This window comes from Marmota marmota, unplaced genomic scaffold (genome assembly GCF_001458135.2).
Source record: "Marmota marmota marmota unplaced genomic scaffold, marMar, whole genome shotgun sequence".
NCBI lineage: Eukaryota > Metazoa > Chordata > Mammalia > Rodentia > Sciuridae > Marmota > Marmota marmota.
In genome coordinates, this window is record NW_025999945.1 from 9044424 (window position 1) to 9066090 (window position 21667).

The 21667-nt window shown below is 33.2% G+C and overlaps 1 protein-coding gene across 1 annotated transcript in view; it reads left to right on the forward strand.

The window, feature by feature from the left end:
• Positions 1–21667, forward strand: part of Kif11 (kinesin family member 11) — a 49291-nt gene that overhangs the window by 12780 nt on the left and 14844 nt on the right. The window contains exons 5-16 of the mRNA XM_015500122.2: positions 1280–1465; positions 1577–1701; positions 2704–2794; positions 3171–3413; positions 4904–4999; positions 8783–8871; positions 11757–11844; positions 13658–13846; positions 14506–14713; positions 15778–15950; positions 18811–18936; positions 19160–19318. Coding sequence (XP_015355608.1) covers positions 1280–1465; positions 1577–1701; positions 2704–2794; positions 3171–3413; positions 4904–4999; positions 8783–8871; positions 11757–11844; positions 13658–13846; positions 14506–14713; positions 15778–15950; positions 18811–18936; positions 19160–19318 — 1773 coding nt within the window. The remainder of the gene's footprint in view (positions 1–1279; positions 1466–1576; positions 1702–2703; positions 2795–3170; positions 3414–4903; positions 5000–8782; positions 8872–11756; positions 11845–13657; positions 13847–14505; positions 14714–15777; positions 15951–18810; positions 18937–19159; positions 19319–21667) is intronic.

The following is a 21667-nucleotide window of genomic DNA, read 5'->3' on the forward strand; positions in this document are numbered from 1 at the left end:
ACTTCTGTATTGTGGAAAAGTTGGAGCATGAATAGAACTTATAGGAAAGGATTTTACAATGAGGTAATGAAAGTTACAAAGAGCAGTATGGTGTTTTATTAATGATGACCTTGAGTGTTCAAGAAATTAAGACCACTATATGGTTTAGTTTTGAAGAAAGCATATAGAATATTTCACAAATATTTTCACCAAATGTGTTTAATAACTTAATTCTTCAAATTATTGAGTTTTAGATAAGTCCTTTTTTTAGTGGTAACATAGCTGAGCTGTCAGCATATTCTATACATGGATGATAAAGTTATAGAATTATAATCATTATAAGATATAGAATAGACATATCACTTCAAATTATAGAGACTTTTAACAGTTTTATTAAGGATGCTTTGATAGTTGAGAAACATCCCTGTTTTTTTTCTGACTAAAATGAAGGTATTACATTTTCATGAGGATAATTGGATAGGATAATTGAATTTGGTTTTATAAGTAGTATGATTTAATTGGTTTCTGTAATGCTCAGATAGGAAGATGGATAAACAGTAAGACATATTTGTGCAATGTTTGGCAAATACTGTTGAACAGACTGTTGAAAATGAGTTGTCTAACATTAAGTTGTTTGTTTTTAACTTGCTTTAGTATACAGTATCTCTCAGTATCCACAGGAGTTTGTTCCAGGATAACCTCCCTGCTATGTCCCCTATGTATGCACACATTGCTAGTTTCATGGTTTGTGCCAAAATCTGAGGATGCTCAAGCCCCTTAAGTCAAATGTTATATTTATATATATAACCTATGTATGAAGTCCTGGATTCAATCACCAGTATTACCAAAACAAAACAAAACAAAACAAACATACCTAGGAATTTAAGCATTTATCTGAGGAAAAAAAATCATAGATGACCAAAGACATCCTTCTTTTCTGTATTAATGGCACTTGGTGAACATCATTATGTTTGTCATTGAATGCTTAAAGATGATTTAAGGTATATCTCCTGTATACCTTAAATCATCTTTAGATTACTTATAATATTTAATATAATGTATATGCTATATAAATTGCTCATATGCCATCATGCTTAGGAAATAAAAAATATAAAATTACAATTTTTTTCCTAATATTTTCTATCCATATTTGGTAAAATGCAGAGCCAGTGGGCACAGAGGGCTGATTGTACTTCTGTTTAAATATAATGTAAAGGAGGTCCTTTATAGTTATATGAGTTTTAAGTGCCATAGTAAATGGCATTCTTCATTTATTTTAATCATCATTACATAATTTCAGGATCCTTTGGCTGGTATAATTCCTCGAACCCTTCATCAAATTTTTGAGAAACTTACTGATAATGGTACTGAATTTTCAGTCAAAGTGTCTCTGTTGGAAATCTATAATGAAGAACTTTTTGATCTTCTTAATCCATCTTCTGATGTTTCTGAGAGACTACAGATGTTTGATGATCCCCGCAACAAGGTAACTATCTTTGAGAATGATATGTTTCCATATTTTAATGTGTAAGGCTTTAAGAAGTCTGTCCTTTTAAAAAAACCCAATTTAATTGATATTCTTTTGATATTTGATCAGAGGGGAGTGATAATCAAAGGTTTAGAAGAAATTACTGTACATAACAAGGATGAAGTCTATCAAATTTTAGAGAAGGGGGCAGCAAAAAGAACAACTGCAGCAACTTTGATGAATGCATACTCTAGGTAAGAAAGCCATAGTTTTCATCCTAGCTCCATTTTCTTTTTTAGAAAAATTAGGAAATTAGGGGAAATCCAATTGGGATGATTCAAGGTGTGTGGATTACATTCCTAGGTATGTTTGTTTGTTTTGTTTTGGTAATACTGGTGATTGAATCCAGGACCTCATACATTTTAGGCAAGCACTGAGCTATAGCATCCAGCCACCACAATGTACAAAAATGATGCTTATAAAGTTTTAAAAACAGTATGAAAGCACAAAGAAGAAAATTAAACGTTATCATATTCTCTGCCAACTGTCAATGACATTAACAAACATAGTGATGTTCACCAAGTGCACATTTTAATACAGAAAAGAAAGATGTCTTTGGTCATCTATATGATTTTTGTTTTCCTCAGATAAATACTTAAATGTCAGTATTTAGCTTAAGGTATACTTTAAAAAACTTTATGGTCTAGCAGGGATTATTTTATGGTGTTTTTGTAGGCATGCTGTTTACTATTTCTGCTGTTTAGGAGAAGGAGTTACTTATTTCTGATAACATTTTCAAAACAGAAATATACTTGTACACAACAGTAGACATGGAGGAAGAGTGATCTGATGGCTTGCCTGGTGGTATCTGAATTTATGGTAATGACATATTTCAAGTGATTCTTACAAATAGAGAGATTGATTGGGAGCCTTCTGCTCTGACACACCAAGTAATTATTCTGATCCCACCACATAGCCATTTTCCAGGTGTGTCTAAAAATTCTAGTTTCTAATTATTTTAGGTTATTTTCAGGTAGCTTCTTATTGGGGTCTCCCCTATAGGCAGTATATATAAGAAAGGAAAAACCTATTCATTGTTCTATACCTTCTGTCTTCTAAAATCTTAATGATATCTCCTGTCTGATAATATTTTTCTTTACCCTTATGGATTTTGGTCTTTTCTGGGTCTTCGTGTTTTATAGGAAGCAAACAATATTTTACTTTATAATGAATGGGCAATGTGGTCTTTTTTCTAGTCGTTCCCACTCAGTTTTCTCTGTTACAATACATATGAAAGAAACTACAATTGACGGAGAAGAACTTGTTAAAATTGGAAAGTTGAACTTGGTAAGCATCTACCTTAATACCACTGTTTCATTCTTATGGAATGGCTTGACATTTTTACTTCTAGATAATATTTCTGTAGTCACTGGGTTATTAGCTTTCTTTTTTTTTTTCTTTTAAATATTTATTTAATTGTAGATGAAAACACAGTATCTTTATTTTTGCATGGTGCTGAGGATCAGACCCAGTGCCTCACATGTTCAAGGCAAGTGTTTTTACCACTGAGCCTCAGCCCCAGCTCCATGGGTTATTAGCTTTCTAGAGGGAGAAGAAATTTGTGTAGAAAATTGATTTGCTGGTAATTTAGTATATTATGTGTGAGAATGCATATCTTTGAATTCAGTTCCAATAGGCTGACTTTTTATTTTTAAAATTAAAGGTTGATCTTGCAGGAAGTGAAAACATTGGTCGTTCCGGAGCAGTTGACAAGAGAGCTCGGGAAGCTGGAAATATCAATCAATCTCTGTTGACTTTGGGAAGAGTTATTACTGCTCTTGTAGAAAGAACACCTCATGTTCCTTATCGAGAATCTAAACTAACTAGAATCCTCCAAGATTCTCTAGGGGGCCGAACAAGAACATCTATCATTGCAACAATTTCTCCTGCATCTCTCAATCTTGAGGTAAACCCTTTGAAAGGAAGCTGCAAAATGTAGAAGTTATAATTCTATATTTAGCTATCATATATTTTAAAAGTTCATTTACTAGTTTCATTCATTTTATACTGTGATAAAAGAATCTGTACATTGCATATGAATATGTTCTGGAGGACAACACTGAAAATATACAGTTTTTAATCTTAGAAAGCCAATTTTGTAAATGGCTTTTCCACAGTCTTCCAAGAAAATTGCTTTGGGTCAATAGCAGTGGGTGTTGTAATTTCATTAGAACTTAGGATCGAGTGAATTCTACTGTTGCAGAACCAAGTTGAATGTTTGAGAATCCCAGCAAAGCAACAAAGATGGTAAATTCTGCTCTTATTTTCTTGTTATCCTCTGCTTTAAATGATATTAGAAAAGTTTTTCTAGGGGCTCCAATTCCCCTTTCATTTAAAAAATATTTTTACTGAAATATCATTTACATCCATAAAATTCACCCATGAAAATTATATTAATTCAGTGACTTTAGTATATTCACAGAGTTGTACAATCATCAAAAAAAAAATTTTTTTTTTTTTTCCGGGGTGGGAGGACAGTTACCAGGGATTGAACTCAGGGGCACTCAACCACTGTGTCACATCCCCAGCCCTATTTTGTATTTTATTTAGAGACAGGGTCTCACTGAGTTGCTTAGTACGTTGCCATTGCTGAGACTAATTTTGAACTTGAGATCTTACAGCCTCAGCCTCCTAAGCCACTGGGATTGTAAGCATGGGCCATAATGCACAGTTACTCCAGCCCTTTTTATGTTTTACTTTGAGATGGGGTCTCACTCAGTTGCATAGGGCCTCGCTAAGTTGCTGAGGCTGGCTTTGAATTTGTGATCCTCCTGCCTCAGCCTCCTGAGTTGCTGAGATTATAAGATTATGCCATCACTTAACTTTTTTTTATCATCCCCAGAGTTTTGCTCATTAATAAGCATTTTTCATCCACTCCATTTCCAGCTCTAGATTACTATTTTTTGTATTTATAGATTTGCCTTTTTGGACATTTCATATAAATGGAATCATACAACATGTGGTCTTTTGTGAATGGTTTTTTCATTTAGCATAATGTTTTTAAGGTTCATCCACATTGTAATGTGTATCAATACTTCATTCCTTTTCATGGGTGAATAATATGTTATCACATGGATATGGATATATGACATTTTGTTATTCATCAGTTGGTAAAGCTCATTGAGTTTAAGACTGTTCTGAACGGTCAAATTATAAGGGTAAAGACCCTGAAAATTACAGAGAAGGACGAAAACACAAAGTAAAATTGAATAGAAGAATAAAGAAGAAAGTGTTGAAGGAAGGATAAAAAGGTTTGGCATAGTAGTCTATTTTAAGATTTATAGATTAGATATAACCATGAATTATTACTTGTAAATTATATAGTACATCCTCAATGACAAAAACTACATTATCTTCATGATGTCTTCCCTAATTGACCTTTCCTTTTTATGACAGGAAACTCTGAGTACACTGGAATATGCTCATAGAGCAAAAAACATATTGAATAAGCCTGAAGTTAATCAGAAACTCACCAAAAAAGCTCTTATTAAGGTATTGTGAGTTTTTGTGGTATAATATGATTTTGTTTGAGAAGTGTGAAAACAAGGAACTGAAACAGATGATTGTTAAACAAGATTTGTTAAACTGCCTGTGATAGACATCCTTGTTGTTGTTGAGACAGGGGCTCACTATGGCCTCCCCAGAATCTAAGCCCTGCTTAAGATTTTTTCCCCCACTTTGAGTTATTATCATTTTTTTTTTTGTGGTGCTATGGATTGAGCCCTGGCATGCTAGGCCCTAAGGCTTCCTACTAAGCTATACTCCCAGCCTCTTGGGGTTGACATTTTATCTAGTGATTTAAACTGAATGCTTAAATGATATGTTAGTATTTTTTTCTAATGCTGATATGTTGAATTTACCAGTATTATTCCTGAGTTTGCACTCTTAACAGTTTGCATTTATTTACAGTTACAGTTCTGTTTATTTATTTGCATCTTTGAGGTATAATTTATATACTTTAACATTCATCTATTTTTAATGCATTTATGGATTGTATAACATTGCCACAATTTAGTTTTAGAAATTTTTATTATTCTAGTCTGCCTTTGCCTCTTTACAATTGAGTGGATACTGATAGGATTTCTGTTGATAGATTTGCCTTTTCTGTACATTTGCTATAAATAGAATTATATAATATTTGTATCTAATGTTTCTTGGCTTAACATTTGAGGTTCCCTTTATGTTTTAACATGTACTAGTGGTTTATTTCTTTTTATTGCTGAATAATATCCCTTTGTGTGGATAACACTGTATCTTTTTTATACACTCACCAATCAGTGAACATTTGAATCATTTCCAGAAATGCCACTATGAACATTCCCATTCTCATACATGCCTTTGTGTTGATGTTTTACTTTCTCTTGGCTAGACACCTAGGGATTTAATTTCTGCATTACATAAGGAGTTTATCCTTATCTTTCTTTTTTTCTTTTTCTTGTGCTGAGCTTACCTTGACACTATGCTTTATTCTTATTTGGTACCAGGGATTGAACCCAGGGGCACTTAACCAGTGAGCCTCATTCTTATCCCTTTTTGTTTTTTATTTTGAGACAAAGTCTTGCGAAGTTGTTGGAGCGTTGTTAAGTTGCGAAGGTTGCCTTTTAACTTACTATCCTCCTGCCTCAGCCTCCTGAGCCACTGGGATTACAGGCCTTTACAACCACACTCTTTTATTTATTTTTTAGTTGTAGATGGACACAACATTTTAATTTCATTTATTTATTTATTTTTATGTCATACTGAGGATCGAACCTGGTGTCTCACACCTGCTAGGCAAGCATTCTACCACTGAACTACAGCCTCAGCCCGAATGCTTAATTCTTTGTATGTGGTGCTGAGGATTGAACCTGGGCCGCACGCACGCCAGGCGAGCTTAATTCTTTATAAGATACCTTTTCAAGGAGATTTTGCCGCTTGACTTTCTACTAGCAATGTATGATGGCTGCAGTTTCTTCAATATCTTCTTTAATACTTGTTATTGTAACTTTTTAATTTTAGCTACTCTAAAATTTTAAACATTTTTCTTTTTTTGTTTTTTTAGCTGTAGATGGACATAATACCTTTATTTAATTTATTTATTTTTATGTGGTGCTGAGGATTGAACCCAGGGCCTCACATGTGTCAGGCAAGTGCTCTACCACTGAGCCACAACCTCAGCCCTAAAATTAAAGTTAATGTAAACCGATACCTCATATAGTTATAATTAGTATCTCCCTAATAACTAACGGTGAGCTTCTTTTCACATACTTATAATATCATTTGTATATTTTTCATTGAAATATCTGTTCAGGTACTTTATAAAGTATTCATATATTCCAGACATGACTTGCAAATATTTCCTTTCCTTCTTGGCTTCTCATTTTTTTTCATGTTGTTTTCTTTCTTTTCTTTTTTTTAAATATATTTTTAGTTGTTGTTAGACCTTTATTTATTTATATGTGTACTGAGAATCAAACCCAGTGCCTCATACATGCTAGGGATGGATGGTAAGGGGTAAAAAGGGAGTAGTTATATGAGGGATCTTTGTGGTGATGACCTGTTAGCATCTTGAGTGCACTACCACTGGCCCCAGCCCCAGCCCTGTGTTTTTCTTTTTTAATATCAAAGTTTTAATGAGGTCTTTGGAGGTTCACATGCCTTTGTAAGAAATAATAGATTCTTTGGGCATTTTGTCAAACTAGGGTATTTTTCCACAGGGATGTTGACATCAATAACGATCCACTGATTTTATTTCTCATTTTTCCTTATAGTTGTATGAGTGTCTGTGTGTAGGTCCTTTGGGTTTAGCATCCGGTCAAGATATTAACAGCTTATCACCACAAGGATCCCTCATATGACTACCTCTTTTTTACCCCTTACCTGCCATCCCTAATTGCTGTTACCCACTAATCTCGCCTCTATTTATAAAATTTTGTCATTTTAAAAGTTATTGAATGGAATTGTACAATATATAAATTTTTGTTATTTAATTTAATTTAATTTATTTTTTTACTTTAAATAAATATTGGGGATTTACCACGTTGTTGTTTTTATCAGTAAGCCTTTTTAGTGTTGTTATATTCCATGTTACTTATGTACTTGATATAGTTTGTGTAATTGAAACATGACTTTAAATTTTGCTATTACAAATAAAACTATTAGCATCCATTTATAGTGATTTGTATAAACAAATTTTTATTTCTTTGGGGTTATTATTTGAATATGTTTGCTGGGTTGAATGACAACTTGAAAGTTTCATTTTTTCAACCCATTAAGTCGCCAAGTTTTCAATTCTGCCAATATTTCAGAGAAACTGACATAGGTACATTAAAATGGTTGGAAATCATAGTCTAGAGCTTATGTATAAGATTATTAATATTATTATAAATATTATAATTATATTCTTCTTATTATATATTATATATTCTATTTCAGATTTATAGATGTTCCATATCTGGAATGATGGGACAAAGTGGGTTAAGGAACTGCCACACTTTTTTTTTTTTTTTTAAATATTTTTTAGTTGTCAGTGGATCTTTTATTTATTTATATGTGGTGCTGAGGGTTGAACCCAGGGCCTCACACATGCCCGGCAATCGCTCTACCACTGAGCCACAACTCCAGCCCTCCCAAACCGAATTTTAGGTGCTGTACCATTTTACATTTCCATGAGCAACATGTGTCATATAATTTCTCCACATCCTCACCGGCATTTGATGTTATAATTATTTTTTGTTTTAGCTATTTTGATATGTGTGATGGTGTTAGATATCTCACTATGGCTTTAACTTATATTTCTCTAATGGCCAACAATGTTGAATATCTTTTCATCTGCTTATCTGATATTTGTATATCTTGCTTGGTGAAATGTCTGTTCATATCTTTAGGCCAATTTTCTAATTGGATTATTTATTCTTTATTGTTGTGGTTTGAGAGTTTGTAATATATTCTAAATACTAATTTTTGCATACAAAGGTTTGCATATATTTGAGGTTTGATTTATTCATCTGTCCTTCTACCAGTATTACCCAGCTTTAATTGTTGGAGCTATATAATGATTCTTGAAATTGGGTGGACAGTTTAAATGGAAGTGTATAATGAGTACATTAAAAGTAACTTTAAAGACCATTGAAAGACTATTTCTAAACCAATTAATATTGATTAAAAATATAGTGGTAATTTTTAAAAAAGACAAACATAAAAATTCAACCATATTTTATTTGTTGTATGTGTTCCGCAAACTGAATGGGGAAAAAAAAATACTAAATTGACACCTACAACCTTCCTCTTGTGCAGGAATATACAGAAGAGATAGAGCGTCTGAAACGAGATCTTGCAGCAGCTCGTGAGAAAAATGGAGTGTACATTTCTGAAGAAAATTTTAGGTAAACCCTTGCTATGGAGTTAATTTCCAAGAATTAGCATTTGCTGATAACAGGCTGTTTGAAATAAAATTTATCTATATAGCAATTAGTAAAGTATATCTAATGTTTATAAATGCTTCTTTTGATTTTAACATTTAAAGGTAGTTATCAAAGAGTTTTTAGAAAATCTTTTATCTGACTTTTTATTTACTTATTTATTTTCTTTTTGCAGTAATAGGGGTTGAACCCAGAGACATTCTTACCACTGAACTGTAATCCTCAGCCTTTTTTATTTTTAATTTTGTCCTTGAACTTGTGATCCTCCTACCTCAACCTCCCAAGTAGCTGGGATTATCTGTGTGCAAGCTGATTTTTTATTGCGCCAAGCTAACTTTTTATTTTAAGTAATTATTGATTTACATGAAAGTACAAGAAGAGTACAGAGAGGTCCCAATGTATTATGCTTCCAGTTTTCCCCAATTATTACCTCTTACCTTACTATGGCTTAATAGCAAACCAGGAAATTGACATTGGTAGGATGTGTGTATATAGTTCTATGCAATTTTATACATGTGTGATACTCGATGGGAAAAATGAAATCAGGTCAAGAGATTCCTGGGAATCAAACTCAGGGTTTCCTGTGGTAGGCATGCACTCTACCACTGAGCTACATCCCCAGCCCTTGCACTTAATTCTTTCTTTTGTTGGTTTTTTTGTGGGAGAGGAAAGAGGGAGTTTCCTTTTTCTTTTGTGATGCATTATAATTATACACAGTACTGGGATTTATTGTTACATATTCATAAATATACACAACAGAACAAGGTAATGTTGGTCAACTTCATTCCACAGTACCTTTTCTTTCCCTTTCCTCCTCCCTTGCCCTGGTCTTCTACTTTACTGGTATCCCTTCTGTTTTCATGAGATCCCTGCCCCATCCCTGTTCTTTTTCTTTTTTTCTTCTCTGTCTTCCTCATATGAGAGAAAACATATGATCCTTGACTTTTTTTTTTTAATACCTTTATTTTGTTTATTTATTTTTATGTGGTTCTGAGGATTGAACCCAGTGCCTCACATGTGTGAGGCAAGTGCTTTGCCACAACCCCAGCCCCATGACCCTTGACTTTTGACTTTCTTATTTAGCTTGACAAAATATTCTCAAGTTCCATCCATTTTCCTGAAAATTTTATTCTTCTTTATGGCTAAATAAAACTCTATTGTCTGTACTTAACTTCTTAAAACTTTATATTTTATTATTTTTTTCTGTTTCTCTGTAGTGTTCATATATACTTCATCATAGTAAACATTTCATTTTTTTTCTTTTCTTTTTTAGTGTTTTATTATGTTTTTTAATTGTTTCATTTTACAGATGTCCCTATATCTACCACTTTTATGTTTTTTATACTTTGATTTTTATTCAGTAAAAATTGTTTATATTTTAAGTTTGATATCAGAATTCCCTTGCCTGGTAGAAACTCCAACTTAAACTGTCTTAAAAATAACAAGGGGATTTAATTGGCTCATAAGTATGAAAAACCCAGTGAACTTATTTGATCTGGGCTGTAGGGTCCAGTTTCTGTCTCCTCACATTGCTTTCTCGATTGGTGGCTTTCTCATAGGGCTGGCTTTTCATCATGAACAATGGTCAGCCACATAGTTGTTCTGTGATTTCTCATTATGTCCAGTGCAGATGAGAAACTGTTTGTCCTTTTTTTATGTCCAAAACTGGCTAAGTAACATCACTTATAAAATTAGCCCATTATTTAGTATGTGAATTTTCATTTAAATGCCAGTCTCCAGACCCTAAACCTTATTTCCACTCCCATTTGGGTTTAATGAAAGTGACACTGGAAGTTCAGGTAGTGAGGTAGACCAATGGCTCTCAAGGAAGGGGGGATGATGCCCTCTAGAGGATATTAAATAATATCTTTTGTTTTGTTTTGTTTTGTTTTGTACTAAGAATTGAACCCAGGCGCCTTTACCACTGATCTACATCCACAGACCTCTTTCTCTTTTCTTTCTTTTTTTCTAATTTTATTTTATTTTATTTTTTTGAGATAGAGTCTCACTAAGTTGCTTACAGCCTCACTAAATTACTGAAGCTGGCCTGGAACTCAGGTTTCTCCTGTTTAAGCCTCCTGAGTTGCTGGGAATACAGGCATGCATCATCATGCCTGGCTAGTATATTTCTGATGGTTATCACTGGTAGGGATGCGGAGCACTACTGGCAACCAGTGGATGCTACTCAACATCCTAAAATGCATAGGATATTTCCATACCAAAGAATTATTGGCACAAAATGTCAGTAGTGTTGAGGCTGAAAAATGCTGCCCTAGAGTATAATCCTCTTATCTCATGAGGGTTTATGTGCTGATGTGATGATGATATTTGTTTCTTGGGGTGGGCATAACATACAGTGGCTAGGAGATGATATTATTATGCCTGCTGCTTTAGTTCTCCCTTATCCTCTCATGATATCAGATGTTTTCAAGTATCAAATCTTTCCAGCATTCTGGGAAGGCATCTTTATATTCCATATCCCTAATTATAGACTCTTAGGTTGTATCCCTCCTTGTCTCTACTGTAAGTGAGTTACAGCCCTCTTTTAGCTTTCTGGCTTCTCAAATTTGATGCACACACACACATGCTTTACCCTTATATGTTGGTTTCAGTTTCAGAATTTGAGTCAAAAGAAAAATGTTTCATTTATAAAACAAAGACTGAGAAAACATTTGTTTTTTGCAATTTATGTTTATTGCTTATCAAAACTTAGGTGTTATTTCATGGTGTTATTTCATTTCTAAGTGGTGGAGATGAGTTTGTGTAACTGTCATCATTATGTTATATTCTAATATTTTGTAGGATTGGAAAAAAATATTAACTGTTAAACTCATTAAACTTTATTTTAGAGCCATGAATGGAAAATTAACTGTTCAAGAAGAACAGATTGTAGAATTGATTGAAAAAATTGGTGCTGTTGAGGAGGAACTAAATAGGGTAAGCATTCGAAACATTAAATGTTACTTGAAAAGCAAATATTAAAATAAAACTTTAGAATGGGAAGGACCCATTTTTCTTTTCTTTTTTTTAATTTTTAGGTTTTTTTTTTTTTTTAAGGTGGACACAATATCTTTATTTTTTATTTTTATGTGGTGTTGAGGATTGAACCCAGCACCCACGCATGCCAGGCAAGTGCACTACCACTTGAGCCACATCCCCAGCCCCCCATTTTTCTCTTTTAAGGATTTTTTTTTTCTGGCTCTTATGCTGAAAGTAAATTATATCATAATTTTACTATTATTAATTTTAATGAAAAAGCTACAAAAATTTAGCCAGGTGTTGTTTAATGACTGGGATATTTTCTGAGAAATGCATTATTAGATTAGGTGATTTCATTGTTGCATAAACATCATATACAAGCCTATACATCTAGAATATACAGTATAGCCAATTTTTTAAATATATTTATTCTTTTACTTTTCAAATTTTTTTGTTAAAAGTTAGGATAAACATACACATTAGCCTAGGCCTATAAAGGGTGAGAATCATGAATACCATTTTCTTCTACCTCCACATCTTGGTTCCCTGGAAAGTGGTCAGTAAAGGGGCAATAAACACACAGTGAGCTGTCATCTCCTTTGATTATAATGCCTTGACCTTCTAAAGTGAGGTGCCTAAACACCTACCTACGGCTGTTTTACTATTAACTAGGAGTACACTCTAGATAGAGTATATAGTACAGTAAGTACATAAACCAGAAACATAGTCATTCATTATCATCATTTATTATGGTTTATACACGATTGTGTTGTTTTTTAATATGACTGGCAGCACAGTGAGTTTGTTTATACTAGCATCATCACAAACACATGAGTAATAACATTATGACAGCTCTGGCTTCACTAGGTGATAGAAAATTTTCAGTTCCATTATAATCTTTTCTCTCTCATCAGTACTGGGGATTGAATCTAGGGTCTTATGCCTGCTAGGCAAACATTCTACTACTCAGCTATACTGCTAGCCCCTGGCTTGTTATAATCTTATAGGACTATCACACACAGTCTGTTGTTGACTGAAACATCATTATGCAGCAGATGAATAACTGAACTTTGAGAGTTGTTAAAGTTGTAAAGTTAATGCTGAGGAGTTTTTGTTAACATGTTTATCAGATGAAGGAATACAGAGATTGGGAAAGATTGGGTGTTAAATAAAAGTATTATATTAGGGGGGAGACCTGACTCTGCCATACGTCCTCACATTAACACCTTTATAACACAGATCCACTGACAGTGTTGGAAGAAAACTAAAGAATTAACACCACTGCATAGATCTGTTATTTAATCTCTAAAGTTTTGAGTAAACTTACAGGAAGAAACCAGATGCCATATAAAATGTGCTAACCTGCCTGGTAATTTGTTATAACTTTTATCTAGGAATAATTTGTTTTGTTCTCCTGAACTAACCAGGTAACTAACCAANTTTTTTGGTACCAGGGTTGAACTCAGGGGCACTTGACCACTAAGCCACATCCCCAGCCCTGTTTTGTATTTTATTTAGAGACAAGGTCTCACTGAGTTGCTTAGTGCCTCGTTGTTGCTGAGATTGGCTTTGAACTTGGGATTCTCCTATCTTAGCCTCCTGAGCCAATGGGATTACAGGCGTGAGCCACCTCATCCAGCTGAGACTGGTCTTGAACTTGTGATCCTCCTGTCTCAGCCTTCCAAATTGCTGGGATTACAGGTGTATACCACAATGCCCAGCTAGCCCCAGCATTTTTAAAATTCTTAAATGTTTAATGTATTATATTTAGGTTACAGAGTTATTTATGGATAATAAAAATGAACTTGACCAATGTAAATCTGACCTGCAAAATAAGACACAGGAACTTGAAACCACTCAAAAACATTTGCAAGAAACTAAATTACAACTTGTTAAAGAAGAATATATCTCATCAGCTTTGGAAAGTACTGAAGAGAAACTTCATGATACTGCCAGCAAGGTTTGTCCTTTGTTTTGATTTGTACTTGTATTAAAGAAATTAGAGAATGGTAGAAGTAACTTTCTATGCTTACATATTAACTATGAGATTCTGTTTATTCAACATAAATGACATTTGTGTCAATTTAAAAAATATTGTTGTACTATTTTATCTATATTTTTCTCACATTAGATGCTGACTCAAGTCAAAAGTTAAAATGGAGCATGACTTTATATTTTGTAGACACTTATAATATGATGGGATGCTTTTGCTTTGTGGTGAAGACAAACTAAATAGTCATTAAGATTTTGCTGTCTTCTAATGATGGAAGATGATGAAAGTATTGCATTTTTTAATTAGGTGTACTTTGAGGAGATAGTAAAACATAATAGAAAAAAAATGTGAGGGGATATGATTATTGCAATAAATTTGCAAAGTCAATTTCCTTGTATAGATAGCTGAGGAGAAATAAGCATTACTAGAGATTTGGATAAATTACCATATAAGCATTTCTTTTGATGTCTAAAATTTACCAGTTCTTATAGAGAAATTCTTATGTAGCATACATATTTTCATTAGATTGCTTTTATCTTAACATTTTCCATGTTTTTTTTATTGGTACATAATGGTCAGATTTGTTGTTACTCAATATTTATTATTATTTTTTAAATTTTATGTAGTTGCTCAACACAGTTAAAGAAACAACAACAGATGTATCTGGTCTCCATTCCAAACTGGATCGTAAGAAGGCAATTGACCAACATAATGCAGAAGCTCAGGATATTTTTGGCAAAAACTTGAATAGTCTATTTAATGATATGGAGGAATTAATTAAGGATGGCAGCTCAAAACAAAAGGCCATGCTAGAAGTTCACAAGACTTTGTTTGGTAAGTTTCAGTATTTCTAATTATTCTAGACTTTATGTGTTCCATGTGAGGCGAATTTCAAAACTAATAATTTAATACAGGAAAATAATCAGGTGACAGTATCACTAGTACCCTCCCCAAGGCATACACTATTTATTTAGAGTGGAGATTAATGCTTTTTTTAAAAATTTTTTGTTGTTGTTGTTGTTGTACATAGACACAATACTTTATTTATTTTTATGTGGTGCTGAGGAACAAACCCAGTGCCTCACACATGCAAGGCAAGTGCTCTACCATAGAGCTACAACCCCAGCCCCAAGATTAATGCTTTTTTGAGTTAAACAAAACAAACCTTAGAGGGTAATTTCCTCCTGTTTTCTATATATGTTTGTTAAATAATCAAATAAATTTAGAAGTTAAAGTTCCCTTTTTTCCTGACCCTGGGGATTTAGTACTCTTAAATTTATTGAGCTCTTATTATAGAAATTTCCTCTGCACAAACATTTTGCAACTCTTATTTTTTTTTCCTCTTTTGGGAATATATATCTTAAAAGTTTGCTTTACTCTCAGAATATGTATGTGTGTCATTATTTTTAACTGTTCCATTGCTCTCTCCTTTTAGAAAGAACACGCTTAAAAGTATTAGTTTACTTTTTATTAAAATATACTCAGAAAATTTAGAAGGTCCAGAAATGTAAAAATTTTTAAATCATCTAGATTCTAGTCACATTCAGCCAATCACTATAAATTTTTGTATTGATTTCTAGTTCATTTCCCTTCTATATTTTAGAGATTAATTTTAGTATATTCTAATTTTTGGTTTACTGTTATAGTTAAGTTTGATATACTTGTAAATATGTCAAGGGCTTATAGAACACTATAGGACATATATAAGATGTATTTAAAATCTTTTCTTCCTTCAGTAGGGAGCCATTTCTTTTAAGCTTTTGTATTATTACAAATTCCACAACAAGGATATAATTTTGCCTACCTTTTTGAAGTGGGTCTATCTGTATTTAAATATGTTTGTTTATGTCAAAATTTACATATTTCTTTCTTTTTTTTTTTTTTTGTCATTGTTATAGGAAATCTGATGTCTTCTAGTGTCTCTGCATTAGACACTATTACTACAGTAGCACTTGGATCTCTCACATCTGTTCCAGAAAATGTGTCGACTCATATTTCTCAAATTTCTAATATGATATTAGAAGAACAATCATTAGCAGCAGAAACTAAAACTGTACTACAGAAATTTATTGTTAGTAAATATCTTTAATTATTTTTGAAGGGCTTTATTTGATAAGTCATCAAAAAACAATGTTAATTACTCTTCTTTTATCTTAAGCTTTGCTAGACACAATGATATACATCTCTTTGAAAGAGTATATTTACAGTTTTAGAGACAAGTCTTTCCATTGTTTTGTTTTTTTCTCGGTACTGGGGATTGAACCCAGGGATGCTTTATCACTGAGCTACATTGCCACTGTACCCCCCGCCCCCCAACCCACACTTTTTAAAAAAATTTTGAGACAAGGTCTCACTAGGTTGTTTAGGGCCTTGCTTAATTGCTGAGGTTGGCCTCGAACTTGAAATCCTTCTGTCTCAGACTCCTGATTCACTGGAATTATAGGCATATGCCACCATGCCAGCTTCCACTGTATTCCCCCCCACCCCCCGAAAGATTGGTTTCCAAATGTATGTAATTAAGTTCTGACACTTTTTTCACTTGTATCTGGTATGGTTAAGAATAGGAGTTATCAATAAGCTTTCTAATAAGTAAAGGGCAGCTTTAACTCCAAATGAATCAAAGAGACTCATGACTTGTTAGTTGGCATAGAAATTGGCACGCCCTCCTCATTTCAAGGGTCCTTGGCATAATCATGTTAAACTAACTTTCAACCAGAAAGGGGATATTGGATAATTTTTAAACTATAATAGTGTATGATAATAATAGTAATGTGTGATAGTAATAGTCATATGTACTAGTAATAGTAATTTAAGAAAAATAGTAAATAGAATTCTAGGAGCACAACCAGGCATGGTGGTGCACGCTTAGAATCCCAGTGGCTTGGGAGGCAGAGGCAGGAGGATGGTGAGTTCAAAGTCAGCCTCAGCAATTTAGTGAGGGCCTAAGTAACTCCAGTGAGACCTTGTCTCTAAATAAAATATAAAAAAGGGCTGGCGATGTGGCTTATATGGTTAAGTGGTCCTGGGTTCAATCCCCATTGCCAAAAAAAAGAAAAAGAATTCTAGGAGCACATACAACAATATCCAGGTTTAGATCTGTGTGACCAAGCCTTTCTTTCTTTCTTTTTTTTTTTTTTTTAATATTTATTTTTTAGTTGTGGTTGGGCACAATATCTTTATTTAATTTATTTTTTTTCTATGTGGTGCTGAGGATCAAACCTCGCACATGCTAGGTGAGTGCTCTACCACTGAACCCCAACCCCAACCCCAAAGCTTTGATTCTAAAGCTTTTCCCCATGATTCTATAGAAATCACTCATGTAATTATACTTAATATTACCTCTTTCATACCTGATTTATATTTTTTATACTGTAATTATATGGATTGCTAGGAAGTTCTTGACCATATTCTATTTTTTTTCCTATGCAGGCTCTCTGCCTCCCTTTTTGAAGTTAACAATATTTATTCAGTATTTTCCAAATAAATATTATAAATGTTAGCTGACCTTCATTGAAATTGACAAAGTTAAACATATTTTGTCTTTACTAATGTTTCAGAAATTGATTTATTCACTAAATGGTAGTCTTTATTTATGAATGTTTTCCTGCATAACAAGGTGAAAACATTGCCTAATTCAAAAGAAGAGATGACTATTGCTCCTACAGAATTAGTTGGAATTAGTTTTCCAAAGAAAACCAGTATTTTTTAAGTACTTACTAATTTATTTATTTATTTATTTATTTATTTATTTTTTATTTTTTCCCCAAGTTTAAGTACTTACTATTTTATTTCTGTTTTTGTTTCCCCTTCCTTAGTGAAAAGAGGTTTAGATCAGAATTTATGTTTTAATTTTTTGATACTAGGGGTTGAACTCAGGAGTGCTTAACCACTTAGCCACATTCCCAGCCCTTTTAAAAAAAAATTTTAAAGTTGTTTATGGACCTTTATTTTATTTATTTGTATTTGGTGCTGAGAATCGAACCCAGTGCCTCATGCATGCTAGGCAAGCGCTCTACCACTGAGCCACAACCCCAGCCCTTTTTGTTTATTTTTTATTTTGAGACAGGGTTTTGCTAAATTGCTTAGGGCCTCACTAAGTTGCTGAGACTGGCTTTGAAATTGGGATTCTACTACCTCAACCTCCCAAACTGCTGGGATTACAGGCATGCTCCATAGTGCCCAGCTTTTTTTCTCTTTTTATAGAACTTTCTAATCTACACTACATTGTTAATTTTCCATATAACTTGATAAGAACAAGAACTTCACAAGTTCTTCTGATAGATTAGGCTCTTAGTCATCAGACCTTCAGAGTCAAACACCTCTAGCCCAAAGCCTACTCTTGGTAAATATTTGTACTCAGTCTTTCTGACTGGTAACCTAAACTTAGTTGAAATTTATTTTCAAAAAATATACCTGTGGGTTTTGAGGTTTTGTTTTGTTTTTTAATTTCCTTTGGAATGGTGAAATCTTATCAATTGACTCATTTCCTCTCTTCTGAATTTTGACTTGTTTCATTAGACTGTTAGGAATATACTATGTGGGCTGGAATTATGGCTCAGTGGTAGAGTACTTGCCTAGTAGCATGTGTGAAGCACTGGGTTCTATCCATTAGCACTGCATAAAAATAAATAAAATAAAGGTTTGCTATCATCTACAACTAAAAAAATAAAATAAAATAAAAAGAATATATTATGCACCAACTGACCATTTTCTTAATTACTAGATGTAGGACTAAGTGACTTATGCTGAATATTAATTTTAGATATACAGATCAGATATCTTAGTAGATTATAAAAAATAGAGAATGTCAGTTTAGAATTTTAATGTTCATGTTTAGTTGCTGAAGATTTTAAGATATTATTATGTAACCAGCCAGGTTTATGGAAGTAAAATACTCTTTATAAAGACTGTTTGCTTATTTTTAAAACCAGAATGAATTTTCAACTGGCCTTCTAAGTTCACTGGAGACAATTTTAAAACCTGCTGTGGTGCATATATTGGAGATCAATAGTCAACTGAAGCATAGTTTCAAGACTTCATTGACAGTGGCTGATAAGGTAACAAATGTTATGTTCTTTCTTAAAAAAATTTTTTTAAATACCTTTGTTTACTTTATTTATTTATTTTTATGTGGTGCTGAGGATAGAACCCAGCGCCTTGCAAGTGCTAGGCAAGCGCTCTACCACTGGGCCACAACCCCAGCCCCTGTTTATGTTTTTTATATGTCAAAATTTATGTGCTATTTAAGAAAGAAACTAATGTGTTTTTTTTCCTTCAAAGATAGAAGATCAGAAAAAAGAAATGGATGGCTTTCTCAGTACATTGTGTAACAATCTACATGAACTACAAGAAAATACAATTTCCTCCTTGGTTGAATCACAGACACTTTGTGAAAACTTAAGTGAAGACCTGAATACCATAAAACAAACCCATTCACAGGTATCTTCTTCTTTTTTGTTTTTTTAAATTTTTTTAGTTGTTGAGGCTGGAGTTGTGGCTCAGCAGTAGAGTGCTCACCTAGCATGTATGGGGCCTTGGGTTCTATCCTCAGCACCACATAAAAATAAATAAATAAAGGTATTGTTTCCAACTACAACTAAAAAATAAATAGTTTCAAAACATCTTTTAGTTGTTGATGTACCTTTATTTTTTATTTATTTATATGTGGTGCTGAGGATTGAACCCAGTGCACACGTGCTAGATCAAGCACTCTACTACTGAGCCAAAGCCCCAGCCCTCACAGGTATCATCTTTAATTGATATGAGAATGTAAAACGAAAGTTTTATGATGGTTTGATATGGTTTAATGATCTGTTACACAATCTGAATGCTGTTAAAACCAATTTAGAAAACCTGTCCCAGTGGAATGTAGTATATTTTAGTAACCAAAACAGAGAATCCAAAATCAAAGCAAAGTCAGGTGCAGTGGAGCACATCTGTAATCCTAGTGACTGGGGAGGCTGAGGCAGGATGCTTGTAAGTTCCATAGCCATTGTTCCTTATAACAATAATTAATGTCAAATATTTGAAAATACTTCTCTTAATCAGTTAACATTTGAGAATTTCCTACATGTAGAACCCTATGCTGAAGCACATTATGACACAACAGCCTTTCTTTACACCAAGATGAAAGATTAGCAAAAAAAGAAAAAAAATATCTTTAGAGAAAAATGATTATAACAGTTAAACTGAACATGATGTTGCAAGTTCTTTTCTCTAGAATGACATGGGTAGTAGTATCTTTCATAAACTAAGCCCTACTTTCTCTTCATTATGTCTTTTTTTTTTCTCCTTTTTTTGTACTGGGGATTGAACCCAGGGACAGTTAGTCACTGACTCACATCCCCAGTCTTTTTATATTTTTCATATTGAGACAGGGTCTCGCTGAGTTGCTGAGGCTGGCTTTGAGTTTGCAATCCTCTTATCTCAGCCTCCCCAACTGCTGGGATTACAGGTGTGCGCCACTGCACCTGCTCTCTTCTGTCTCATTGGTGACAGATATTTAAATTCTAGTAAATTAATACAATTTTTAATTTTTAATGATTGATTATAAATATAATTCATGACTTCTCTTCCAGGTAAACTATTCTTCAATATGTGCAGCTTTAAACTAAAGCCAAACCTTCAAACCATAATCTCTATTAGCAGATATGTGGAAAAAAACTTCTATTATGATTAAGATTTGAGAAATGGGGCTGGGGATGTAGCTCAAGTGGTAGCCCGCTCGCCTGGCATGCGTGTGGCCCGGGTTCGATCCTCAGCACCACATTCAAACAAAGGTGTTGTGTCCACCGAAAACTAAAAAATAAATATTAAAATTCTAAAAAAAAAAAAAAAGATTTGAGTAATAATGAAAATCTTAAGTTTTATTAAATTAGCCTATCATGAAATGACAGCACTGTGGTCAATAAAACTGAAAACTGTTGACATGATTTAGTGAGCAAAAAAAAGTTCTTTTTCTTTGGAGGTAGGGAGGAAGTCATATCTATGTCAATCAAAACGAGAGGGGGAAACACATCAAGGTTTTTAGGTATGAAATACAACAACTTTAAAATAGAATATTAGTTTTTGAAATAGGTAAGCATGAAACTTTTCAGGGAGGATTAACATCAGAAATTAGTAAAAATTATAGTTAACACTTGTTTATTCTGTTTATTCCTCCCATCAATACAGATACAGATCCTATGACTTGCCCAGTTTTCTAATGAAGACACTGAGACCTTGGGAGCTCAAACAATATTTCATTTTACATATTACACATGCCTAAAAGGCATTCATTTGTGAGTGCCTCTTCTATACATTTCTTGGCAATTTGAAATTGCAGTAATTTCTTATACCTCTATGTAGGGTATCTGCCTTAAATCTATTTATAACTTTGTAGATACCTATACATATATAGATCTTTTATTGTATGTAATTCCTGAGGGAAGAGTTGTATAGATCTTTCTCTTTCTTTTATATATATGTATATATATTTGTTGTTGAGATTTGGTAAATTCCATCGATCTGTCTTTAAGCTGCTTTTAAACTTGCAAAAAAAATTGTTTTATATATATGTCATATTCTAAGGCTGATCATTTTTTAATAAATTAGCTGTTTTGTAATGCTTAAAATTGGTAGCCAAATAGGAAACTTGATCCAAAATATATCTTGCATGAATGCTTTGATTTCCCTGGCTTTAAAGAAGCAAATTTACTAAGTGAACTATTCCTTGGGTTTTCTAGAATTTAAAGTGAACACTAATGAAACAATTGTGTAAACTTTGAACACATATTGTAGATAAATCTG